This window comes from Orcinus orca, chromosome 16, assembly GCF_937001465.1.
Source record: "Orcinus orca chromosome 16, mOrcOrc1.1, whole genome shotgun sequence".
Lineage (NCBI taxonomy): Eukaryota > Metazoa > Chordata > Mammalia > Artiodactyla > Delphinidae > Orcinus > Orcinus orca.
This window is the reverse complement of record NC_064574.1, coordinates 21,485,743-21,513,042: the sequence shown is the minus strand read 5'-3', so window position 1 is coordinate 21,513,042 and position 27,300 is coordinate 21,485,743. Positions and strand designations below refer to the sequence as shown.

General features: G+C 50.1%; 1 protein-coding gene across 3 annotated transcripts in view; it reads left to right on the top strand.

Annotated features, from left to right (window-relative positions):
• The window catches only part of PPP1R16B (protein phosphatase 1 regulatory subunit 16B), a 135,221-nt gene extending 108,299 nt beyond the window's left edge, over positions 1 to 26,922 (top strand). For all 3 annotated transcript variants that reach the window (XM_049699170.1, XM_004272846.4, XM_033433721.2), the window contains exons 3-11: positions 677 to 747; positions 4,699 to 4,844; positions 7,648 to 7,751; positions 9,443 to 9,567; positions 13,537 to 13,662; positions 14,201 to 14,276; positions 14,945 to 15,074; positions 15,173 to 15,341; positions 22,151 to 26,922. In XM_049699170.1, the coding sequence (XP_049555127.1) occupies positions 677 to 747; positions 4,699 to 4,844; positions 7,648 to 7,751; positions 9,443 to 9,567; positions 13,537 to 13,662; positions 14,201 to 14,276; positions 14,945 to 15,074; positions 15,173 to 15,341; positions 22,151 to 22,660 (1,457 nt within the window). In that variant the 3' untranslated portion in view covers positions 22,661 to 26,922. The remainder of the gene's footprint in view (positions 1 to 676; positions 748 to 4,698; positions 4,845 to 7,647; positions 7,752 to 9,442; positions 9,568 to 13,536; positions 13,663 to 14,200; positions 14,277 to 14,944; positions 15,075 to 15,172; positions 15,342 to 22,150) is intronic.
• Positions 26,923 to 27,300: the final 378 nt, after the last annotated feature.

The following is a 27,300-nucleotide window of genomic DNA, read 5'->3' as shown; positions in this document are numbered from 1 at the left end:
CTTCTCATTGCGGTGTCTTCTCTTGTTGCAGAGCACGAGCTCTAGGTGCACGGGCTTCAGTAGTTGCACACAGGTTCAGTAGCTGTGGCTCGTGGGCTCTAGAGCGCAGGCTCAGTAGTTGTGGCGCACGGGCTTAGTTGCTCCGCGGCATGTGGGATCTTCCCAGACCAGGGCTCGAACCCGTGTCCCCTGCATTGGCAGGCGGATTCTCAACCACTGCACCACCAGGGAAGCCCCAGAGGGAAGTGTCTTGACTGAGGTTGCACAGCCAATAAAAACAGCACTTACATTTGAACCCAAGCCATTGGACACCAGAGTGTATGCTTTCAGTGACTAGAATGTTCTCCCTCTAGACAACAAATGTAAATCGCTTAGCTCTGTGCCTGGCGCACAGGAAGTGCTCAATAACCGTTAGCTCCTGTCATTATTATGCAGAGTAAGACAGGCAGTGCTCTCCACCTCTTGGAAATCCTGGACAAGAGATCTGTGTTCTGTGCCTCAGTTTCCTCATCTGTGAAATGGGGAGGTCTTGATACTTACCTCTCACCCATGTTGTAAGAAGTAAACAAGACTGTTTGTGTCAGGACCTGGGGGAGAGAGGGTCTTACCTGGGTCCCCCGCATCCCTGCACACCTGAAGTGTGACAGGACAGTCACTCCTGTCCCCTCTGTTGCAGTGCGCTACTTCCTGAAGAATAAGGTCAGCCCTGATTTGTGTAACGAGGATGGACTCACAGCCCTGCACCAGGTAAGGACCCGCTGGGGCCCCTGGTTCCCTGCTGTCTACCTGGACAGGTACCCCATCTCCCTGCTTTTTCCTGCCCAGAGCCCTCAGGGAGGAGCGGGAGGGGAGCCGCAGCTACCACATCTGAAAGGCTCTTGTCTGCTTTGGAGACGAGTGTGTCTGTTACAGACACGCCCACAGAGCCCCGTGCCCACATGCACGGCACACACACAGCCTCCGCGGACAGGGAGCCTTTGTACGCTGCGTCCTCACTGCCTGGCAAAGGGTTTGACAAACAAAGCAAGTTTGTCTGGAGCTTGACAGTTTCCGAAGCACATTTGTTCACACCCACCAAGGCATCCATCCACCCCCACGACAAAAGTGATTGACAGGGGGCTTATGTGACCTTCCTCAGGTCACACAGCCATGAACTCTGGCCAGGAATCATGTGCTATCACATCCTTTTTAGCGCAGCGAGATGGGCCCAGGCCCCTTTGGCTGGGGAGGGGCTGCTCTGGCTCTCATTTGTCACCTGGATGCTGCAGCAGCCCCCTATCTAGTCCCCAGCATTCAGGCAGCACTGCCCCTGATTCATCCTCCAAGCAGTGGCTGCAGGGATGCTCAGACCCAACATTTGCTGATGCTACTCAAAGTGCTCTGGTGTCTTTCCATAACGCTGGGGGTGAGGAAATCCCCTGTGCCCCTGCTGAGCCCACCATGTTTTCTGGCTGCCTGGCCTCCAGCCACTTGACTTTTCGGTCCCTTGCACACACGGTACTGCTCCCCGTCGCACTTCACGCAGCGCTCGGGTGCGTGCACAGCAAGAGCCTGAGAGCTCTGCTGTTATATCCATATCCTTTCTTCTGAGCATCCCTTTGTCATGTCATCCATTAGCATGACTGTTTAATGCTGGTCTCCCGTTACCCAGACTCTGCGCGGCACAAGAGCAGAGCCCGTGTCTCTTTCTCATCGGTGTATCCCAGTCTTACTCCCCATGCTGGCATACAGTAGTGCTCAATATGTGTGTGCTGAGTTAACGAGTGAGCACGCCGAGCCCCCCTGTGCTCTGGACCAAGTTTTTGATCAGGTGGACTTGAATGCAGCCTGGCGAGTGGGAGGCCAGGCAACTGGAACCCTGGGCTGGGGAGAGCCTCTCCGTCTCCCTCTGAGGGCAGGAAGGGTGGGCAGAGACTGGCCATCCCCCTACCCATGAGCCCTGGGGACAAGTCTCCACCCTCAGCCATCAACCCAGGGGCTCCCCATGTGTCCTCTTGGCTTCTCTTCCTGTCCCGCAGGGCTTCATGCATCCACAAATTCTAGCTGTGTGACCTTGGGCAAGTTATTTAAGCTCTCTGTGCCTCACTTTCCTCATCTGTAAAAGAGGAATAACAAGTATCCATCTCGTTGGGTTGCTGTGAGGATTAAATAAATACACATAAAAACCCTATACGCATCACTTGACACTGGGTAAATACTAGTTATTATTAGCATTAAAATTCGTCACATGTTCAGTTCTCGGCAAAGCCACTTCACTTATGTGAAGTGTGGTTTGATCGTCACAGCAACTCTTTGAAATATTATTATCCCCATTTTACAGCTCAGGAAACTGAGTTCAGGGCAGCACTGTCCAATAGAACCTTTACGGTGATGGAATGTTCTGTGTAACGACACTGTCCGGTATGGTAGCCTCTAGCCCCACATGGCTGTGGAGCCCTGGAAGTGTTGTTCTGAGGATCCAATGAGGCAATGCATGGCTAGCAAGATGCGTGGCCCTAGTAACTCCTCAAAAAGCATTAGCTCTTATTATTGACAATGTGACGTATTATTACTGCTCTTGCTGGGGCTGTTGTTACAGGTGTCATTATTGTCACTACTGCTCCAATACAAAGAAGGAGCACAGTAAGAAGAGCTTTCTGTGGGTTTTCTGCTCTTGGCAACAGGGAGCCTTTCAGAGGGTTGTAAACTGAGAGCAACGTGGCTGGATTAACAAAGAAGCTCTCTCTGGCTGAGGTGTGTGGAAGGAGAGTGACAGGGAAGCCTCAGCCGAGGCAGTGGGGATGGGGACAGCGATGCAGGAGATGGAATCCACACCTGGTGATAGATTGGACGTGGGAAGTGACGGGGTGGGAGGAGTCATCCAATGCCAGGTGTCATTGCCCACCTTGGGGAATGCAGGAGAGGAGGCCGGCCCGCTCCGTCACGTACCAGCCCCCATTGCACTCCTGCATCCAGGTCCCAACCCAGCCCTTGCTCAGGTACAGACTGGCCCAGCCCATGGGCATCCTTCTCACACAACTGCAATTCTGTATGCATAATCTCCCTGCCGCACACCGCCCCGCCCATCTTCATGTTTTCTGCAGCCCTCAGGGTGGGATCTCTGGCCCTCCTGTCCCCCGATCCCAGGGGCTGGGCTGCTTCTCCTCCTATGGACCGGGCCATCCCAAACCCAAACCCATCTCCCGGTGACAGCCTGGGGACCCACGCCTTTCCCCGACGCCTCACTCTGGTGCCTTTGGGTGCCCTCTGCCGGCATTGCTGTGTCACTGCATGGTTCTCCCGACTACCTGAGGCAGCACCCAGCTCCACTTGGTCACACATGCCCCTGCTGTCCGGAGAGATGCCCCCAGAGCCAGCCAACCCCAGATCGGCTGGTGCAGAAAGAGAACCTGGGTCCCTGGCACCATCTGTGCAAATGGCTGCTTCTTTCCCATCTGTCCCTCTGGCACTGGCCCCTGGTTCTGCTGAGAATAGGGGTGGAGGCCGTGGTGCCGCCCCATCTCCATCCCCATCCCCACACCCACCTGGGGCTGCCACAGGTGCCCCTGCTCCTTCTGTTGGCATCCAGTCATCTCTCCACAGGCCTACGGTCACTTCTCTAGGTTGGACCACCATCATCCCTTACATGGGTGATTTCAGCATAGTTCCTCACCATGCCTCTTTTCCCCTGCAAAGCTTGTGATCGCAATCTCTTCTCCACATGCAGCCAGAGGAGGGACTTTTTAAAAAGCAAGCTTGACTGTTCTGCTCCTCTGAGTATAACTCTGCAACATCTCCCATTGCACCGAGGGGTAAGCGCTTCCCTGGATGGGCAGTTCTGAGCACTTTGTCCCCTGCTGGCTTCTCCAGAGGTCACCTGGGATGCGTCCTGTAGTCTGTAAAGTGGTTTCCTGTCTTCTACTTCCTCTGTCCTCACTTTTCGCTGCTCATGGCCCTGGCGTGAGGCCCCTCTGTCCGCTTGGAATCTTTCACCCTCCGTCCCTGGAGTTTGGGAGCTCCAATGGCTGTTGGAGCCCTGCATCTCTCTGGGGCCTGCCCCACGTGTGGACAAGCAGAAGCACGGACACGGCTGTCTCCTCTTAGGGACTGTATTAAGGACCCCTTAGAGCCTCACACAGAGCTTGGTTTTCGGGGGCAAGGCTTGGTTACTTGGGACTTCCCCAAGAACTAGCTTCTGGGTCAGAAATTCCTAAGTCAGAGATTCCAAACTGTGATCTAGGAGGTCACTGCTGTCAAGGGGGGTCTCCCCCATCACCCCCATCCCCACCCAACCAACACATGCCCCTGCTTCAGCCCGAGCAGCCCTGCTTGAATCGATTGGTTATCTAAGTTAGAGTTCTCCGTACAGTTTTGTTGGAAGGAAGCCTTCTGAAATTAAAAAGAAAAGGTTCTAAAGCCTCATTCCAAATTTCATCCCATTCCACCAACATTTGCAAAACAGCTTATAGATGACTTTATTTTTAGATTGTCTTTGTATTTTTATCTCGTATATTATTAACTTACTCACAAGGAAACAGACTCAGAAAGGTTAAGTGGCTTGCCCAAAATCACACAGCATGTACGTAATGGAGCTGGATTCAAACTCAGGCAGATTGGCTCTGCTGTCCTTCTTGTGGCCTCTCGAGGGGGAACTTGGTGTGCCCTCGTCACGACCCAGGGCCCTGCCGGGAGCTGACCCTGCCTGTGTCCACCTTGCAGTGCTGCATTGACAACTTTGAGGAAATTGTCAAGTTGCTCCTTTCCCACGGTGCCAATGTGAACGCCAAGGACAACGAGCTGTGGACGCCCCTGCATGCCGCGGCCACCTGCGGCCACATCAACCTGGTGAAAATCCTCGTTCAGTAGTACGTGCCCCTCTCTCCCCCAAGAACAGCCTTCCCTCTGCCTTTGGTTTTTTCCAAGTTCTATTTTTTTTTTAACTTTCATCTCCTCTCTCTCTTTTTTTTCTGTCTCGTTTGGTGCCTGCCACTCCTTCTCTTTTTCACCACATTCCCTTTCCATCCCTGTGTCTTCCTCTCTCATTTTCTCTCCATCTCTGTCTCTTTCTTCCTTGGTATCACTCTGTCTTTTCCACTGTGTCTCTCTTAATTCTCTCTGTCTTTCCTTTCATTCTCTTTCTACTGATATTATTGGGTAAAATATACCTAACATAAAATTTACCATCCTTGGGACTTCCTTGGTGGTGCAGTAGTTAAGAATCCTCAGACCAATTCAGAGGACACGGGTTCGAGCCCTGGTCCAGGAAGATCCCACATGCTATGGAGCAACTAAGCCCATGGGCCACAACTACTGAGCCTGCACGCCGAGAGCCTGTGCTCCTCAGCAAGAGAAGCCACCGCAGTGAGAAGCCCGCGCTCTGCAACGAAGAGTAGCCCCTGCTCGCCGCAACTAGAGAAAGCCCACGTGCAGCAATGAAGACCCAATGCAGCCAAAAATAAATAAATAAATTTATTTTTAAAAAATTTACCATCTTTGTGTTACAGGCATACATCCCATTTGGTTACAGTGTACAATCCTTCCAATAGGCTGCTGAATTTGGTTTGCTGGGTTTTGTTTTTTGGGTTTTTTTTGGGCTGTGTTGAGTCTTCGCTGCTGCGAACAGGCTTCCTCTAGTTGGGGCGAGCGGGGGCTACTCTTCGTTGAGGTGCGCCGGCTTCTCATTGCAGTGGCTTCTCTTGTTGCGGAGCATGGGCTCGAGGCGTGCGGGCTTCAGTAATTGCAGGATACGGGCTCAGTAGTTGTGGCACACGGGCTCAGTAGTTGTGGCTAGCAGGCTTAGTTGCTCCGAGGCATGTAGGATCTTCCTGGACCAGGGAACGAACCTGCGTCCCCTACATTGGCAGGCAGGTTCTTAACCACTGCACCGCCTGGGAAGTCCCTGCTAGTATTTTCTTGAGGACTTTTGCATCAGTGTTCATAAGGGATATCAGCCTGAAGTTTTCTCGTAGTGTCTTCGTCTGTCTTTGTATCAGGGTATCATTTTCTTTTTTCAATCTCTTTTTCTCTGTCTGTCCCTATGAGCCTGAATTCATCTCCTCCATGCTTATGTGTCGTTGCCATTTTTGCTTTTCTTGCTATAAAAAAAAAAAGCAAGCATACTTCCTTGGCTCTGCCCCCACCCCCAGCCAAATCATGTCCACCTGCATTTCTCTGGGGCAGAACGTGCTTTGGGGGACGCCACGTAACAATGCCTTTCCCAGGAATAAGGCCATTTCCCTCTATAGAGCTCTGACAGTCTTCTCCCATGCTGAAATTCCTTCTAGTCTGCTTAGTTTCTATAAACACACAGAAAAGGTACCATTAAATTTCAAGCGTATTTAATTGGATTCATCTAGTGATGGGAGGGCACTCAAGCTGGGCCAAGCCCTGTGCTGGGCACAGAGCACTCAGAGATGCTAAAGTCCTGAGGAACCACCAGGAAATCAGGTGATTTCAGTACCAGAGCCAAGACGGAGAGAGACCCATGGGTTGGGGTCCCAGGAGAACATCTGAGTGTAAGGATTCAGGAATAGTGGCCGAGTGCAGGTGACCTTTGGCAGGGGTCTCAGCAGAGCAGCCAGGGCCCATCAGGTGGATACTGGGGGGATAGAGATGCTGCCCTGGCTCAGAGAGGTGGAAGAGCTTACCCAAGGGCACACAGGAGCTCAGAGAGGTCACAGTGGAGGGCTGTTAGGCCAAAGGACTGGCAGGTGGCCCATGCCCACACCTCCGATGAGAACCTGGGTGCGGTTAAGTCTACAGGAGCATCAGGTGGCCACAGTCCAATCTGGGATGGTGCGAGAGGAGAAGGGAGCGGTGCCAGCCTGGTACAGTGGGTCTCCGGCACCGGTGTGCACCGGAATCATGGGTTTAAAATACGTAATCCTCAACCCCACCCACCCCACCCCCGAGAGACTCTGTTTCAGGAGGTCCAGAGTGGAGCCCAGGAAGCTGCATTTTATTTCAGTGGTGCCCGGGTGATTCTGCCGCAGGGCATCCCAGAACCATGCACATAGGAACCAGTGGCCCAAAAGGCAGATTCTGCCATGGAGCCCCAAGGCTCTGTCCTGTCCCTATCCTGGTCAGCCTTTTGGGCAGGGACTTAGAGGAGGAGGTAGGGGATAGCTGAGGTTACAAGGAGGAGTGAAAAGAGCTGGCCCATGAAAGGGCCAGGTTTGAGTCTTGACCCTCCCACGTCCTGGCTGTGTGACCTCAGACAAGTGACTGAACCTGTCTGAGCCTTTGTTTCCCTTGCATGAGATGGGGCCAATAATACTGAACCAAGAAGACTGTTAACGAGGATTATATCAAATGATGAGTGTAAAGAGCTTAGATCAAGCCTGGCTCTAAGCAGATGCCTAGGAAGCAGTGCTGCTGCCATTAATGTTGTATTTTCTTATTTGACATCTGTGCCCAAGTGCCTGCCTGCTGGTTCAGCAGAGCGGGAAGCTGGGGGAAGTCTGCTGGCACAGCTCTCCTGGGATTTTGGCCCCTTCCCACCTGGGGCCCCTGAGATCCTGGAGATGCTGTCCTTGCTGGGCTGCACCGTGGTCGGGTTGTGGAGGTTGGGGTGCATAGTGGGGTGGGAGTGAGAGGCTGGATGGTAGAGGCAACCAGACCAACCCTCTGCGCACAAAGCTGACCCTCACCCTGGCCCTCTCTCTGCAGTGGGGCCGACTTACTTGCTGTCAACTCCGATGGGAACATGCCCTATGACCTCTGCGAGGATGAGCCCACCCTGGATGTCATCGAGACGTGCATGGCGTACCAGGGTAAGGGCGGGGCCGCCTGCGGTGAAGTGGGCTTAGTGCGGGGCTGCGGCTCTCTCACATCAGTGCAGCTGAACAAGTTACCTAGCAATGTGCCCACCGCCTGCTCAGTGCTCAGGAACTGGGATGGGGCCCCACGATGGTTGTTACCCATGTGATGGGCAAGATGCGGACACAGAACAACCCTGGAAAACGTGCTGTGCACAAGGGGGGCGTTGCTCTCATCTGTGTCACCCCCCCACACACGGGTGGCCTCAGCTGGCCGGGTCTCTTCGTCAGCTGTGACAATTTCAATTCAATAAACATTCACAATAAAGATATATTCCCATTTGGAAAAAATAATACAAAGTCAAGAACATTCGTGGCTGCCTGCTCTGTGCCAGGCACCACACGGGCTGCCAGGGACCCTGGATAAACAAGATGTGGGCTGTCCTCAGCTTACAAATGAGCTTCAGAGAGGAAATGAATGCAGCAGTCAGAGAGATCTGCCTACACTAGCCACCCCAGTGCATACCCCTGAAGGACCTCCTCTTTAGAAATAAATCTCAAGTCCAGACCCTGGACTGCAGTCCAAGGTCCTGCCCGGGCTCTGCGCTTGTGTTTCTTCCCAGGTGGCTGCGGGAACTGCCCTTTTGGCCTGCCCGTTCCCTGGCCCTGGCGCTTTCCTTGTTCACCTGCAGAACTTCCTAACAATTTTTGTGCCAATCTGGTGAATCTATGGACCCTTCTCAGAATAATATTTTTAAATGCAGTTATCAAAGCCATAGGATTATAAAGGAAACCACTTCTATTAAAGTAGAGCTCCCCAAATATTTTTAAATGTGTGAAATAGAAACGTTATTGATTCGTGAAACAATAAGATAACATGATACGAAAATACCTACAGTTTCTGTTGGTGACAGAGTCACAGGCACTGCCAATTCTACTGTGAATTTGGCGTCCGTTCTAATGGAAGGAAATGCTACATTTCATTTAAAGGTTAATGAAAATAAACAGGTCATTCTTTTTCTCTTTCAAGTTTACAGACCTCCCCTGAATTCTATCCAAGAATGCTTGATCTCATGGACCTTTTTTTTCAGAGCAAATCACTCTCTCCTTAAATACCATTAGCAGCTGCTAGTAACACTTAAATTCTTAGCCAGAGATTCAGGCTTGAAAATGTGTTTCTGTGTCCCTCAACCTCGGTTTATTCAGCTCTCCATTCAAAAGTTGTATGCTCAGTAATTCAGTCATTGCCGTAATAAAGATTCATTGAGCATCGTGCCTGGCGCTGCAAACACAGCTGTAGACGAAATAGAAGAAATTAACAGAGACCTGGTCAAATAGAGTGGTCAGGGGAGGCCAGCTGAGGAGGTGGTCCAGGCTGGACCTAAAGGATGAGATGGGCCAGGTATTTGAGCAGTTGGAGACAGGTAGGTGGACGGTAGGGGTGGAAGAACTGTGTGTGTAACAGTAATCAATATTACTACAATGCCGACTGGGTACCAGGCAGGAATGGACCTTGTTTGTGGCCCAACACGTGGTGTTTGTATTCACTGGGCCTGGGAGAAATGATCTCTGAGCATATCTATCTACCCCGTTGACTGGCAGACCCTCGGGGACAGGAGTCATGCTTCCCCAATCTTCCCCTGCTCCCCTCCCCATTGGGTTCTCTGCCTGGGAATGCTGACTCAATGCCCCCTTCCCCACTGCAGGCATCACCCAAGAGAAAATCAATGAGAAGCGGGCAGCTCCCGAGCAGCAGATGATTTCGGACATTCACTGTATGATTGCAGCCGGCCAGGACCTTGACTGGATAGATGCCCAGGGTGCCACACTGGTGAGGAGAGGGGCCAGGCTGGATTGGGCTGGAGGGGTGGTCAGGACCAGAACCCAGACCAGCTAGAACTGAACCGGGCCAGTGCCGGTGGAGGCCAAGCCTATACAGTTGGGGCCTGTCCATGGCTTTGGACCTCCCCCACCTCTTGGGGCCAGGGGTGCCCCTGGAATGTGGGAAGTTAGTAGAGCGGGGCTCAGCCGCTTTGAGAAGCTGGGGCTGGGAGTCGGGAGCCCTGGGTGGGAGGCTTGGCTCTGCCATTCGCCTCTTCTGTCTCTAAGTTTCTCCTTTACCTCAAGCTCCAGGTGTCCATCCTGAGTTCATTATTTCCGCCTCCTCCTGTGATGTCTCCTGCCTAAGGACTGGTACCCTGTTCATCTGCTCACCCAGGCCATCTTGCTTTGCACTGTTCCCTCTCCTGCCTTAGTGTCCCCTCTCCCACCCCAATGCCTTGCCTCGCTGGCTGTCCCTGACGTTGCCGCAACAACCTCTCCTCTGGGTTCCCTGACTTCAGAGGCCAGACACCCCCAGGCACCCATTCATCACTGGTTCACCCATCCATCCATCGGTTCGCCCACCCATCGACGTCCTCTATGCCACATGCGGTACTAGACCCTGGAGATGGAGAACAATGGAACCTTCTCTCTCTCTAATCTGCCTCGTTAGCTCCACTCACCCTTTCAGCTCAAGTGTCAGTGACTTGGGAAACCTTCTTGATCTTTCTTCATAGACTCTCATAGCATGATACAGCTCAGTATTGCGGAAGGTCTGCTTCTGCAGCCTCTAAACTGAAAATTGGAGCGTGGCCTTGGAAGGCCACCCCACCACTCCCAACCCTGCCCATGGCTGGGCCCTGCCCTAGGCTTGTGGTCTGTGTGATCGTGAGGACTCAGGGGTTTCAGAATCTTCAGCTCACCAGGTAGAGCTCAGCAGTACCAAGTTCCCTCACCGTCCCTCAGGCCTGACCTGGTGGCCCAGGTGTGACAACTGGGCTTCTCCTACCTGTTCCTGAGCCCTGCCCTCTGCCTCATGCCCTTTTCTTTTCTTTTTTTTTTAATTTAAAAAATATTTATTTATTTTATAGTTAATTTACAATATTATATTAGTTTTGGGTGTATAACATAGCGTTTCAATATTTTTATAGATTATACTCCAGTTAAAGTCTGACAAAGCGATAGCCAATATTCCCTGTATTGTAGAATATATCTTTGTTGCTTATTTATTTTATACATAATAGTTTGTATCTCTCAATCCTCTACCCCATCTTGCCCCTCCCCCATCCCTCTCAATATTGGTGAGTCTGTTTCTGTTTTGTTATATACATTCATTTGTTTATTTTTTAGATTCCACATATAAGTGATAACATATTTGTCTTTCTCTGTCTGACTTATGTCACTTAAGTGTAATACCCTCTAGGTCCATCCACATGGCTGCAAATGGCAGAATTTCATTCTTTTTTATGGCTGAGTAATATTCCATTGTCTATATATACCACACCTTCTTTATTCATTCATCTTTGATGGACACTTAGTTTGCTTCCGTATCTTGGCAATTGTAAATAATGCTGCTATGAACACTGGGGTGCATGTAGCTTTTCAAATTAGTGTTTTTATTTTCTTTGGATATATACCCAGCAGTGGAATTGCTGTATCATATGGTAGTTCCATTTTTAGGTTTATACACCTCATGCCCTTTTCTATGAACAAGGTCCCTGCTCAGATCACCTGCTCAGCCCAGAACTCAAGGATAGAGTCAGGTAGTTGGATCGAGTACTGCTGCATGAACGCTGTATGAAATCATGGCCAGGCTGTATCAGGGAGTTGCCCACCGTAGCTGGAGCTCCTCTGGGTCTGTGGCTCAGTCCTCTAGACACAGGGGTCTGCTCCGCTTGGGCTAGCCTCATAAGTGGCTCACCCACATGGGCCGGGCACATACTAGGTCTCAGGTCTTCCCAGTAAAGTGGGGAGATGAATAGAACCTTCCTTAAGCATTGTTGGGAGGACTAAATGAGATTCTGCATGTAGGTGCTCAGCACAGAGTCTGTAAATGCTCAATAGATGCTAATGATTAACACATTATTATTATTAACATTAGCACTCTACTGTATATAAAATAGATAAACAACAAGGATCTACTGTATAGCACAGGGAACTATATTCAATATCTTGCAATAACCTATAATGGAGAAGAATCTGAAAAAGAATATATATATATATATGTACGTATGTATAATTGAATGACTTTGCTGTACACCTGAAGCATTGTAAATCAACTGTACTTTAATAAAACAAAAAACCACCAATATTGCTCTCCCAGTCATACCTTTTTATTCCCAGCCATGTATGTGACCCCACAGCTTGTAATGTCTGGCTGTCCAGCTGTGTGTCATTCCCAACCACTGGCAAGCAGCAGATATTTATAAATCAGATAATGATACCAACTTTCACGTGTGCCTGTACCAGATCACACCCTGAGTTTTTTCTACAAATTAAAAAATAAAGGCAAACCTCTATTTGCCAGAACCTTACAGCAACCTGACCCCAGGATGATGCAGCATCTGGCCATCAGGGCTCTGTTCTGAAGGCCATGCTTTCCCTGTCCCACTGGCTGGGGCTTTGTTGCCCCAGACCTTGGCCCCCCCAAGAGCCCTCTGATTTCCTCCCAGCCTGGCTTCTGCTGGCCTCCTTGGGCTCTCACCTGTCTTCCGCCTTGTCTGGGCATTTGGTTTCTCTTTGCCTCGTCTCCTTCTCGCTCCTCCATCCATTCCCACAGTGCATCTTGTCATCACTTATGGCTCTCTAAGGATGTTCATCACTTACTGAGGGTTCGTCACGTGCTAAGTACTTTATGTATGTTCTGGGAGATTGGGCAAGTGGACAACTGAGGTCTGCAAGGTGGTATCCATCACCAGAGGCCTTAAATGGTGCCAGGTAAGAGAGATGGGGCCTCAACATGAGCTTTCCCTTATTGGATGTATTGGGTATCTATTGCTGCATAACATACTAACACAATATGTAACATCTCAAAACAACAATAAATATTTATTATCTCACATCGTTTCTGTAGGTCAGGGAATTGGGAGCAGCTTAGCTGGGTGGCCCTGGCATGGAGTCTCTCATGAGGTTACAGTCAAGATGTCAGCCAGGGATGCAGTCATCTGAAGGCTTGACCGGGGCTGGAGGACTCACTCCCAACATGGCACACTCACACGGCTGCAAGTTAACACTGGCTGTCGGCAGGAGGCCTCAGTTTCTCATCTCTTAGGCTGTCTCCTTAGGGCTGCTTAAGGGTCCTCACAACATGATGGCTGCCTCCCTCTAGAGTGACTGATGCAAGAGAGTCTAAGGTGGAAGCAGCAATGACTTTTATAATCTCAGAAATCACACACCACCACTTCACCACATCCTATTTGTTTGAAGTGAGTCACTTGTTCTGGCCCACATTCAAGGAGGGAGGCATTAAGCTTCACCTTTTTTTTTTTTTTAATTTTTAAAATTTTATTTTTGGCTGCACTGCGTGGCTTGTGGGATCTTAGTTCCCCGACCAGGGATTGAACCCAGGCCCTTGGCAGTGAAAGCGTGGAGTCCTAACCGCTGGACCACAGGGAATTCCCTAAGCTTCATCTTTTAAAGAGAGATGTGTCAAAGAATTTGTAGACATACTTTAAAACCACCCTATTGGACCTGTGAGACCCCTTCTACAGGGCTCGATGCAGAGTAGGGACTCAGTGAATGCTGTCGCCTTAACTATAGGGCTTGAAGACGGGAGAAAGGCTCGCCTGTCTGCCTTACCTTCTAGTTCCACGTTGCAGACTTACTAATGCTCTGTAACATGGCTGGTATTTCCACCGCATTCTATTCCATTCTGCTGGCCCCAAGTATGATCTGGGACTTGGGTCAGGGAACGGGCTCTCCGGCCTCCAAATGAGGGACCAGCCCCATGTGGAATGCTCACGTCTTTCCTCTCCTTCAGCTGCACATAGCTGGAGCCAATGGATACCTGCGGGCAGCCGAGCTCCTCCTGGACCACGGGGTGCGCGTGGATGTGAAGGACTGGGATGGCTGGGAACCCCTGCACGCGGCTGCCTTCTGGGGACAGGTAGTTGTCACCCACAGGGCTGTGAAGGAGGCCATCACAGGGTCAACCTGCTGTCCTTTGGGCTGGAAGTTGTTCAAAAGAACACAAGACCCACTTAGGGTGTTGGCTACGGCTAGTATGTGGGATATGAAAAGACCTAGGGAGTTTGCAGAAATGATTGACGAGTTGTGTCCTAACAAGACGACAATCCAATTTGCTGGAAAATTCCCCACATTTCTGCCTTGAATAGTTTCTCCATTTGTCTCCCAGATAGAAATCTCGGTGGCTTTCACCATTCCTCTTTAAACACCTGACAGCTCTGGAGTTATAGCTGACTCCTTCTTCTGTCCCTTGGTATGGCCCAGACATGCTGGAGGAGGTGTCAAGCCAATTGCATTTGCCGGGATTCCTGGCTTTAGGGGGCAGAGCCTTCCCTGGGAGTCAGCTTTGCCCCACCATTCTTTGGATCACATCCTAAGAAGCTTTGAACACTCCCTCCACCTCCTAGGCTTTCTGAGCCCTGGGCAAGGGGGAACCTTGGCTTCTTCCTGTGTTTCAGATGCAGATGGCAGAGCTATTAGTGTCCCATGGGGCCAGTCTCAGTGCTAGGACGTCCATGGATGAGATGCCAATAGGTAAGTTCAGGACAACACTTGGTACATACATAAGCATTCATCGAGTTTTTGATGAATAGAGGATAAATGGTTAAATATATGGTTGGATAGACGGTGGGTTGGTGTGTGGATGGATAGTTGGATGAATGAATAAATTAATGGGTGGTAGATGGATGGATGGATGGATGGATAAGTGGATGAATGTATGTATGAATGAATAAAAGGATGGGTGGGTAGAGGATGAGTCTATGGATGGATGACTGGTTCAGCGAATAGGTAGACGGCTGAATGAAAGGATGAGGTGGATTGAGTGGGTAGGGATGTATGATTTCAGCATCTTTTCATAAGTTCTTGCTTGGGCTATGTGGGGTACCTGCTTGTTTCTCTTGATACTTTTTGTGGGGAATTAATGACTCCTCTTGGAAGCTATCAAAGGTGTCTGAATCCTTCGGTCATAACTGGGAATTGGGACTGTACACGGGACGTAGGTTTCCTCTTCTTACACTCCTCTAAGGATTGAGTCGTAGCCCAGGAAATAAGGCTGGCCCTGTTTTCTCCCCTCCTCCCATGTCCCAAAAGATGCTGGGAGTTTTCAGTGGGTTGGCGTGGCAGCTCCTCTGGTCTGGAGGGCCCTCAGGGGCCACAGCCCCCTGCACTATCCCCCACCATGGGCTCCTTTGCCCCTTCAGACCTGTGTGAAGAGGAAGAGTTCAAGGTACTGCTGTTGGAGCTAAAACACAAGCACGACGTGATCATGAAGTCGCAGTTGAGGCACAAGTCATCCTTGAGCCGGAGGACGTCCAGTGCGGGCAGCCGCGGGTGAGTCAGGGGCAGGGCAGCCGGGGCGCCCGAGGATGCCCCCACCCATGGCGCCTGGATGCAGCCTCTCAGCATCCCCCCACCCCCACTCCCCTTAGGAAGGTGGTGCGTCGAGCCAGCCTGTCGGACAGAACCAACCTGTACAGGAAGGAGTATGAGGGAGAGGCCATACTATGGCAGCAGAGGAGCGCAGCCGACGATCAGCGGACCTCCACCTACAATGGGGACATCAGGGAGACCAGGACAGACCAAGAGAATAAGGACCCGGTGAGTGCCTGCCTCCTGCCTGGCCCCCGTCTTGGTCACTGCAGTGGGAGGGGGACAGGGCCCCAGCCTGGTGTTGCCTCTTCATCTCAGAGCCTTCAGAGGGAGGTCAGCTGGTCAGTGCCCTTAAACTAGCTGGATCCTGTCTGATGTGGGCAGCTACCGTGGTTAATGGGGCAAGCGTAGGGTGTGTTCGTGTCAGAGCTGGGAGACTTGCACACAGTAGGGACTCATAATTGCCAGGGAGTGAGTGATCACCATGTGCCTGCTTGGGCTCCAGCAGAAGAGAGATTTAGTTCTGAGCTTCCCAGAAGAGAGATTTAGTAGGGCAGCCACCCTGGGAGAGAGGACACTACAACTTCTTCGGGGGAAATATAACAAGATGTTGAGAATTGTGTTGAGACATCAGGTTGGAAGAAAATTTTTGAAAAATAGTAAGGGGCTGGCAGGACATCTAAGAAGCCGGCTCCAGGAGGAGCCAATGGTCTGGGCATTCAACCACTTTCCTAAGAGGATGCTGTATTAGTTTCTGAGAGCTGCTGTAACGAAAGACTGCAAACTTGGTGGGTTGAAGCAACAGAAATGTATTCTCTCCCAGTTCTGGAGGCCAGAGGTCTAAAAAGCAAGGTGTCAACAGGGTTGGCTCCTTCTGGGGTCTCAGAAGGGAAATCTGTTCCACGCCTCTCTCCTAGCTTTTGACGGCTCAGGCCTTCCTTGGCTTTTTGCTAGCAGGCCTCCAGTCACTGCCTCTGTCTTGACATGGCCTTCCTTGTATGTGTGTGTGTATCTCTGTTTTCTCTTAGAAAGATACCAGTCATTGGATTAGGACCCACCCTCATCCAGTATGACCTCATCTTTTTTTCTTTTTCCTAACATCTTTATTGGAGTATAATTGCTTTACAATGTTGTGTTAGTTTCTGCTGTATAACAAAGTGAATCCGCTATACGTATACATATATCCCCATATCCCCTCCCTCTTGCGTCTCCCTCCCACCCTCCCTATCCCACCCCTCTAGGTCTCATCCAATGTGACCTCATCTTAATTTAACTGATTACACCTGCAAAGACCCTACTTCCAAATAAGGTTACACTCAGAGATGTGGGGTGGGTATGAGTTTTGGGGGGACACTGTTCGACTCAGTACCGATACACTCAGGTCCATGCATGGCTGCAGCCTTGCTGAGAGGAGTGAGCAGGTTTGGGACCAGAGCAGAATTGCTGGGGACAAGAAGGAAGAGGCTGACCATACCAGTAGGGGTCTGCCTTTGTGGTTCTTCCATTACACGATGAGCAGTTGAAAACATTTCTAGCAAGTGTTGCTTTGGAGGGATGCAAAATGTCTCAGGGGGGCCCTGCTTTCCTGCGTGAACAGGGAGGTCACATGAGGGCTTGTCTTGCCAGCTGGAGAGAAGGCAAGAGAATCCCCATCAAAGCACTGGCTGGGATGGAGCCGGCACACGTGGAGCTTTTGTCTTCCTTCTTCCCTAAACTTGGAGGTTGGGAGAGAAAAGAGTTGTAGATCAAAATCGAATCACATTTCAAATGCCTCCCAGCTATGCTTTAATTATTTTTTCTTTGTGATTCATGTGTAACTTGTGTTAAGTACACAAAGCTTAAATGAATTTTTCAATAAACTTACAAACACATACCTTCCGATGAAAGTATAGAGCATTTTTGTCATCCCAGAAGGCTCCCATGTTCTCTTTTCCAAGGACTTCTCCCACCCCAAAGGTAGCCACTATTTAACTTGGAGCACTAAAGATTAGTTTTGCACCTGCATCTGCATATGAATGGACCCAGGCAGTCTATGGTTCTTTGTGTTTGGTTTCTTTTTTGGGGGGGATGGTACGCGGGCCTCTCCCTGTTGTGGCATCTCCCGTTGCGGAGCACAGGCTCCGGACGCGCAGGCTCAGCGGCCATGGCTCACGGGCGCAGCCGCTCCGCGGCATGTGGGATCTTCCCGGACCGGGGCACGAACCCGCGTCCCTTGCATCGGCAGGCGGACTCTCAACCACTGCGCCACCAGGGAAGCCCTGTGTTTGGTTTCTTTGTGTCTCCGAGATTCCTCCACGTGGTGGCATTCAGCAGCAGTTCATTCTTTTTCATTGCTCTGTAAATTCTATTATTTACATAGTCTACAATTTATGTGTCCATTCGTCCGTTGGTGGACATTTGGGTTGTTTCCAGCCTGGGCTATTTTGAATAAAGCTGCTCCGGACATCCTTGTGTGTGTCTTTTGATGGACACAAGCGCTGTTTTCTGGAGGGTATTTACCAAGGAATGCTGTATGAGTCACGGGGTAGGCGATATGTACCTTTCAGAGATCCCGCCAGGCAGTTTTCCAGAGCAGTTGTACCTGTCTGCTCTCCCTTCAGCAGTGAAGGCGCCTTTCTTGCCAGCTGTTGGGATAGTTAGTTCTCTGCGTGTGAGCCGTCCTGGTGGGGTTGCTGTGTAGCTCAAATTTTTAGTTTGTTTTTCCCTGATGGTGGATGATGTTGAACCTTTTCTTGTGCTTATTGGCCAACTGGTTATCTCTTTGTGCTTCATCTGTTCTTTAGCCCTTTTTTATTGGGCTGTTTATCTTTTCCTTATTGATTCATAGGAGAGACTGAGATTCTTCAAGAAACCCTCAGGGGTTTCCCTCTCCACGCCTGCTCCTTTCCCTGTGTCTATTCAGATCTCCCAGGCCCCAGGATTCTCTCAGAAGTGCTCATTGATGTAGAGTTTCATAAACCATGAGCCCTGTAGGGAAAGGGTGGGGGGATAGGGATGCTGGAGACCAGCCTGAGTTAGGTCTGAGTTTGTTGTTGTTGTTAATTTCTGGAGATTCCTCATCAAGGCTTCAGTTTATCTGGAGTTGAGTGAAAGCAATCAGATGGGCCACTTGGCCTCAGGGGCTGGGGTTTCAGACCAGGGAGGAGAAGACAGGGTACAGAGATGGCATAGCCAGAAGCAGGCAGTCCTCTCTCAGGTGCTCAGAAGTCCTGTCCCAGGGAAACCGTCAGGGTCCAGGGTCCCTGTCCCAGCCCCAGAGGGAACAAGGAGGTCACAGGATACAGCTGCAAAGCTCAAAGCTCCTTCCTTTTTTGTTCCTACTACCTTTCAAGGCCTTAGGTGCTGTCAAGGACATAATAGTCTATAAGGTAGGGATTCTCAAAGTGTGGTCCCTGGACCAGCAGTGTCAGTGTCACCTGGGAACTTGTTAGAAATGCAGATTCTCAGGCCCCACCCCAGATGTACCAAATCAGAATCCCTGGGGCTGAGGCCCAGCACTCTCTGTTTTAACCAGCCCTGCAAAGGATTATGATGCATGCATGAATTTGAGAACCACTGATCTAAGGGAGTATTTGCTCAGCCTGACTCCCAAGTCAGGTTTCTGCCAAGGCTCTGTGCTGTTAACCCCCAGGGCTGGCTTGGGTACATGGTTTTGGCAGAGCTGATTCACTGATAGCAGGCACAGCAGTAATAAGACAACCCCGTCTCTTCAACCAGTGGTTCACAATCTTAACTGTAAAAGAAAATCACCTTGGGGTGGTGTTTTGTTTTTGTTTTGAAAAAACCTGATGTCCAGGCTGCAGTCCCAACTGATTAAATCAGAATCTCCAGGCTTGGGGCTCAGGCATTGTATTAATTAATTAATTAATCTTTGGCTGCATTGGGTCTTCATTGTTGCTCACGGGCTTCCTCTAGTTGGGGCGAGCAGGGGCTACTCTTGGCTGCAGTGCGTGGGCTTCTCATTGCGGTGGCTTCACTTGTTGTGGAGCACGGGCACGTGGGCTTCAGTAGTTGTGGCACGAGGGCTCAGTAGTTGTGGCTCGCAGGCTCTAGAGTGCAGGGTCAGTAGTCGTGGTGCACGGGCTTAGTTGCTCTGTGGCATGTGGGATCCTCCTGGACCAGAGATTGAACGCTTGTCACCTGCATTGGCAGGCGGATTCTTAACCACTGCGCCACCAGGGAAGTCCCTATTTATCTATTTAATGAATAGACTTTATGTATTTATTTACTTTTTGACTAGTTTTAGGTTTTCAGATAAATAAGTGGGGGGAATTCCCTGGTGGTCCAATGGTTAAGACTCCACACTTCCACTGCAGGGGAATGGGTTTGATCCCCGGTCGGGTAACTAAGATCCCACACGCTGCGATACAGCCAAAAAAAAAAAAAGAAAAAGAAGTGGGAAGTACGGACAGTTCCAATATACCCTCGTTATCATGCCCCCCTGTTTCCACTATTATTAACCTCTTGCTTTAGTGTAGTATACACGTTATCATTGATGAGCCAGTATTGATACATTATATTAACTGAAGTCCATAGTTTCCATTAGGGTTCACTTTTCTGGTTGTATGTTCTATGGATTTTAACAAATATATAATGTCATGTGTCCATCATTAAAGTGTCATACAGAATATTTTCATTGCCCTAAAAATCCCTGATGCTCCCTATTCATCCCTTCCCAACCCCAGGCAATCACTGATCTTTTTACCGTCTCCAAAGTTTTGCCTTTTCCAAAATCATACAGTATGTTGATTGAATCACACAGCATGTTGCTTTTCAGTTCGGCATTGCATGTGTTTAAAATCTCCCAGATGATTCCAATATGCACTCAAGGCTGAGAACGAGTGTCTTCCATCCCTGCTGCTCAAATTATTCGCAGGAACGTGTTAGAAATGCTGAAATTTGGGTCCCAACCCAGACCTAGTGAATCAGAATATACATTTTAACAAGAGCCCCAGGTGACTCATATGCACATGAAAGATTGAGAAGCACTGATTTAGACCATCAAGAATCTGCATCCTCCCATCCCATTTGTCATCAGTTTGCCTGCATAGTTCAGAAGAAGCCACTGAAGAAACAGAAGAAACACACACATAAATGGAAACTTGCTATGGGAAGCATTCCTCTCCTTACCATATTTTAATCTAATTATATATTTCTTGGAGATCTTTCCAAGAAATCAGATTCTTGGAATCACAAGTCAGCACATAGAGACTTCCTTCATTTTTTCCTACCAGCTCCAGAACAGTCTAATACAAGTACTTGCCATAATTTCCCACCTGCCTAATGACGGTTTTCATGCTCCCCTGAGGGAATCTATCTGTGAAACAAAGTCCTGGAAATGGGCATGCTTGTGCAAAGTATATATTTTTCTTAAAAATTTTTTTTTTTTTTGGTGGATGGTGTGTCATTGCCCTCCAAAGAAGTTGTGGCAGTTGACACTCCTGTCTACTTCCCACACCCCTGCAAGCACTGAATAATAACAAACTTTAAAAATATTTGTCAGGAATTCTCTGGCAGTCCAGTGGTTAGGACTCTGTGCTTTCACTGCTGAAGGCCCAGGTTTGATCCCTGGTCAGGGAACAGAGATTCCACAAGCCACTCAGTACACTTCCCCGCCAACCAAAAAAAAAATGTGTTGGGACTTCCATGATGGTCCAGTGGTTAAGAATCCACCTTCTAATGCACGGGACAGAGGTTCGATCCCTGGTCAGGATCCGGGCAACTAAGCCCATGCGCCACAACTACTGAGCCCGCGTACCACAACAAAGACCCGACGCAGCCAAAAGTAAATAAATGATAAATAAATAAATATTTTTTAAAAATTTGTCAATGTGATGGGTAAAAATGATATTTTGTTGTTTAAATTTTTATGTCATTAACTATTTGTGAGATTGAAAATTTTTCCTACATTTATATGCTATATAGATCTACATTTTGCTGTGATCTGAATATTAATGTCCTTTGCCTGTTTTTTCCGTTGGGTAGTTGGGCTTTTTCAAATGGACTTTTAAGAGCTCTTTATACATTTGGAAATTAGTCCCTTTTCTCTTATAGGTTGTAAATATATTTCTAGTTTTTCATGTGTCTTTTGACTTTGCTATGCTTTATATTTTCGTCACTGTCAGATGAATCTACCTTTTAGTCATAGTTTCTAGGCTGCAGCTACTTTTTAAATTTTTTTTGTGGTACGTGGGCCTCCCACCGCTGCAGCCCCAGACGCGCAGGCCCGGCGGCCACGGCCCATGGGCCCAGCCACTCTGCGGCACGTGGGATCCTCCCGGACCGGGGCACGAACCTGTGTCCCCTGCATCCCAACCACTGCGCCACCAGGGAAGCCCACAGGCTGCAGCTACTTTTAAAGCTCTTATTACCCAGGGATTTCTAGGTATAAAAGATCTCTGGGTAAGAGTCTTCCATTTGTAGGGGAGATACACCAGGGGCTAAGAGGAAGGATTACAAGTGACCCAACTAAAATCGACTTACACAAAAAAGAGATGCATTGGCTTATGTAACTGGAAAGTCTGGGGCCAAGTGGATCCAGGGGCTCAAAACATATCATCAGGATGCAGTCTCTCTCTCTCTCAGTCTCTGTCTCTCTTTCAGTCTTCCTTAGTGCTGGCTTCACAGCCAAGTAGACCCTTTGAAACGGTATCTCCCCAGTACATCATTCTTACCAGCGTAGTTCCTACAGAAATAGATCTGCTCTTTCCCAACTTTTCTAGCACAAGTCCCAGGGTTGAGTTTCACTGAACCAATTTCAGTCAGGAACCCACCCCTGAACCAATTCCTGTAGGGAGTTTATTGATTGGCCAGGCCTGGGGTCGTGGTCTTTTGCTGGGAGCAAAGGTGAGAGTGGGTCAACTCTATCAAAACCCATAGATTGGTGAGTTCCCCAAAGGAAAATAGAAGTCTTGTTACCCAGGTAGGGAAAACGGATGAGGACAGGCCCAAACAATCATGCTTTCAGCAGAGGCACAAGTGGGGTATGGGTTCATATCTTCCAGCCAGCTGGTAACGTTGTCCTTCTCACCCTCAAGAACCCCAGGCTGGAGAAGCCCGTGCTGCTCTCCGAGTTTCCTACCAAGATCCCACGAAGTGAAATGGACGTGCCTGTTGAGAATGGCCTCCGGGCTCCGGTCAGCACCTACCAGTATGCGCTGTCCAACGGGGACGTCTGGAAAGTGCATGAGGTGCCGGACTACAACATGGCCTATGGCAACCCTGGCATGGCCGATGCCACCCCGCCCTGGAGTGGCTACAAGGAACAGAGCCCCCAGACGCTTCTGGAGCTGAAGCGGCAGCGGGCTGCTGCCAAGCTGCTCAGCCACCCCTTCCTGAGCACCCATCTGGGTAGCGGCATGGGCAGGACGGGTGAGGGCGGCAGTGAAGGCAAGGCCCCTTTGATCGGAGGCAGAACTTCCCCGTACAGCAGCAATGGGACCTCGGTGTATTACACGGTCACCAGTGGAGACCCCCCACTCTTGAAGTTCAAGGCCCCCATGGAGGAAATGGAGGAGAAGGTCCACGGCTGCTGCCGCATCTCCTAGTCCCTGAGGGATGGAGGGGAGGGATGCTTTGGGGAGAGGGTCCCTGGAATCCAGGCCAGCCCAGCAGCCCTGGCTGGGGAGGCTTCCGAGGGCAGCTGGGGAGAGGTGGGCTCTGCTTTCCAGAGGAACGCTAACCTCACCTCTCAGCCAGCTGCCCATAGCATCACCACTTCCCACGGTTCTGCTTCTTGCCGCACTGTCTGCCATCAAACACAAGGCCCATAGTGGCTTCCTGACTCATCCTGCTGTCAGATTTCAGGAGCGTGGGCTGGGATTCCGGTTCTGTTGTTGGTAAAGGCTTCTCTGGACCAGTACTCACATGTGACATATCAATACACACACACACACACACACACACACACAATCAACATGTGTAGGGATGACACAGCTGGGCTCATGGGAAGCAGGTGGGACTGAGAATTTGTGGGCTCTTCCCAAGAGGACTGAAGTTAAGACTCAGAGTTTTGTCGCCACTGCCAACATGGCTTTAGCAGGGGAGGAGGCCTGCTAAGCTGATACCTGTCAGCCTGCCCAGAGCCCTACCAGCGTTTGCTATCATCATCCACATCCGGCAGGAACAGGAGGTCCTCTCTGCATCCAGAGGGAGCTATGCGCCCACGTTGGGTGGATGACACGGGCGTAGGCCTGCTCCCCACAGCCTTGCTTGTGCCAAGTGCCAGCTGTGTGAGTGCCCAGGGGCCAAGGTGGAAAACCTGGCTATTCCAATCCTGGAATAATCCAAATCATATTTTGCTCTTGGGTGGAAGCATCAAAAGATGGAGGGGAGAGAGAACAAAGGTAGTGTTTCCAAAAGTGCATTTGCTGAAAGAATTCTTTTAGGCTACAAAGCTTCAGGTTGGGAAGGGGGTCCACTGAATTAGTTTTCTTTCCTGAACAGTATCACGATCGCTAGGTTTTACTGACTGGTGTTGGACAAATGAAGCTAAGCGAGAAACTTCAGTTGGAAGGGCTTTTCCAGGGAGAGAGGCGAATTCATGTTGTTAATTTCTGCAGACGTCTCTGGTAACCATGACAGAGCCCAGCGCCCTGGCCAACCTTTGTGAATATTCGGCTGATTTCGGTCCAGCCTGTCTCAGCCGGCCCTCCTCAGACGAAGCCATCAGAGTGAGCAGTGGGGGGCTGCCGGGGCCCCTACCTCTCCCAGAGTGAATGCTCAGCACTCCCAGGCCAGCTTTGCATTTTCTGGAATGCTTGGTGAGACGGGTTTGCCAGTTGGCCCTTGTGAGTTCCTGTCTGGCCCAGGAGCTCCCATCCTGCTCCTGCCAGAGTGGTGACAGCCCAAGGCTGAAAATCCAAGGTGCACATGGTCCAACACCCTGCACTGCATTCAGGAGAGCGGTGGTGGGGCTGTAGTTGGGTCTTGCCCCAGCTCTACTATTTCATAGCCCCAATCTTTCTGATGCTGCGGAGGGAAGCCTATGAGAGACAGGCTGCCTGCCACCTCTCCACTGCATTCTCTCGTGAGCCCCTTTGAAATTGTTGCCCATGAGTTGGGCGCTGTCCGTGGAATCAGCCCAAACCTCCTGGTATAACTAACGAACTGCAGGTTTGTTTCCTGCTCTGTGCACCCTTTACTTGTCTAAAACTACCTCTTTAGAGCTCTGAAGGGGCCCCTGAGGTCCAGATTCTGGAATTTGGGGGGCAAATCTGGGTTTCCTTTAACCCTTTTCTTTCTGAGCTTATGAGAAATTCTCACCGAGGGACATCTGGGCCAGAGGCTGGGGCTGGAGAAGCCCCCTTGTGCCACAGTCCTAGTAATGAGGTCTGCTGTTTGTCCCAGTCCTCCACTGTGGTCGCCATGGCTCCCATAGCCCAGAGGCAGAGATAGCTGGATCCCAAGGGCCTCGCTGATGCTTTACCAGGAGCAGGGCAGCTGGGTCAGAGAACAGTGCTCCTGGATGCAGGGAGAGTCACAGCACCAGGCCACTCCCACCCCAGCTCCAGGACGGATCCAGTCCAGGGTGGAAAGGCAGGTCAGGCGACTTCAGACAGGTGTGCGTGACACCTGCCACATCCCTGGGGTCTGGGGCTGACTCTCCATCATCTCATCCTATGGCTGGAGCAGGGCAGGGATGATTCAAAACACACATGCCTTTTAGGCTTTAAAATAGTGTTCAGATCAGACTGACACTGAAATTCCTCTTGAGCCCACTTGAGCTGCAAGCTGGGAGGTGCTGAGGGAAGACACACGCTCCTAGGAGAGAGCTGTGTACGTTTTCAGATCTGTTTGCTCAGGGGCCAGAGACTGAAGGTATTTATTGCCCGCTCTGAGCCCTTCTGGCTGTTCCCTCCTTCCTCCTTTGCTTCCTGCCTCCTGGGCCGTTCCTCTCCCACCCAGAAGGCTGGGACTCCCAGCTGATCCCCTGACAGGAGCCAACTGCAGACTCTTGGGCTTTAGCGCGTGTTTTCAGTCGGGGATGAACCATTCCCTTCAAGTACCTGGGGGAACTTTCCCTGTGGGTCTCCTCGGTGTCAAGGGACAAGCTGGGGCCAAAGTCATTCATTTATTCACTCATGTAGTTTATTGAGTAGCTGTGACTCACCAGGCACTGTATTAGGTTCCAGGGATAAAGGAGGAATGAGAGAGTGAGGTCTCATCCTTTGATGATGGTCATGACCATCCTCATGGTCATGAGCATCAACAGCCCCATTCAGTTCACCTGAGACAGAAAGGCTGCATCCTAGTCCAGCAACCTTTTGCTTTTCTGCTCCTAGAATCCCTAGCGTATGAATTTCTTTAGCTGGGAAGCTGCTGACATCACCACCCCTGGATAACATTTGCCACTAAATGGAGATGCTGGATCTTGGGTTCCAGGCAGATACCATCCCAAGTCCACCTGGGACTTTCAAGGATAACTGCCTTTAGGCCAGCATCTTTCAGCCACTGTATAATACCAGTTTGAAGTCAGTGTCTAGAAGAACAAGGAGTCTGGAACTTGTTGCCAAAGGCATCTCAGGTTCTTAAGCTCATTGTCTCTTCCTCATTTTTGCTCATTTATTACCTAGTCCTGCCCCACCAACGGATATTGGGAGGAAAAGGAGCTTCTCCTTTAATATCGAAAACTTTCCTCATGAGTCTGCCTCTATTCCTGGCAGGTGTGGATCAAGGAGCAGGGAGAAAGCTGGCAAGGTCGACCATATGCCCAGCTCCCGCTTAGACCCAGGTCTGGTGGCAGTTCCTGGCAGATGAAAGAAGGCTACTTCTAAAGCCTGTGCAACATGGCTCCCTCTGAGCTCTCGCCCTTGCTCCCACCTTATGCCCCAAACAACTGAAAATTGGTGGCTATCACCAGAGAGTGAGTTTCTGGCCTGAGAGTAGCTCCAGGAAGTTGAGTGCACCCTAAGCCCAGGTCTTCTGAAGACTTCAGGATGTAGTTCTCCATCAAATATGCAGCATTGGTGAAACTGCTCTGTACTGTTTGGTCAATTTCAATAGGCTTAGAAAAGTTAACAAAGCTGTGTCCCCTGTCCTACCCACCAGTCTGCTGGCCTTGTAGTAACATGAGACCATTTTGGTTGTTGGTGTCAGATATCTTTTGATCTTGAGTTCTCCCTTCCACTTGCTTTCCCAGAGCAGAATACTGGGACACTTTCCAGAAGGGCGCTCCTTACGGGATGCCCAGAAGGACTGTATTTAACTCTTGCTATTGTGGCTTGGGGACAGCCTCCCCTCCCCCAGGGCACATAAGAGCAAAGAGTCATGTGGTCAGTGGGTGACTCCGCAGAAGTGACCGCCTCTGCTAGAAGCTTTCCTCGACAGTCTCTTGTTGGCCAGTTGGCCGGAGGGCCTGCTTCCCATGGGCATTGCAAGTGCCACAGTGCGGGGCCTGGCTCTGTGCACCCAGGAAAAGTCTGTAGACCCACAGCCCTCCGCAATAATTCACCAGACCAGAAGCCACTGATGTACAGAGAACATTTAAGAAAAATGTATTTTATGTGAAAAAAAAAAGTTAAAACTCTGTATACTGTATCAGCAGCTTTGTGTAAAAATGGCAATCAAGAGAGTCTAATATATTTAAAACTTTTTTTAAAAAAAATCCTTGTGGATCTTTGATATTGTATTGAAGTAACTTCCAGGTAGCACCACGCCATGCGGCAGTGGTGAGCCCCATGTTCGAGACTGTGGCTCGACCACATCCCAGAGGGGCGCGCCCCTGGAGTTGCTTCCAGCTGCCAAGGCCTGTGACAGAATTCGCTGTTAAGAGTTTTTAATTAAGATTATTAAATTCCTTTTAATAACACCTGTTTAGTGTGGCTGTGGTCATTGCTATGAGCTCGCTTGAACCCTAATGATTTGAATTCACAAAACGGTAGTGCCTGGGATAAAGGGCAGGGGAGGGTTCCAGGTCCCTGACCCCACCACAGAGGGCTCTCCCAGTTGGCCCCTGAATCAGAGGGAGCTCTGAGGGCTCAGATACGGAGAGGTATCTTTCTAGACTGCAAGAAGGTGAAACCTGATGAAGTCAAGAAAAGAAGGGTGGTTGAAAATGAGCTTCACTCTGTCAAATTCTTCTTTTGAAATTAACATGGAGCCCTGTAATAGCTCATATAACATTTTCCCCCACACTTTCAAATGGTTGTCTGATGACACATTTATACGTAACAGGGCTGCCCTTCTC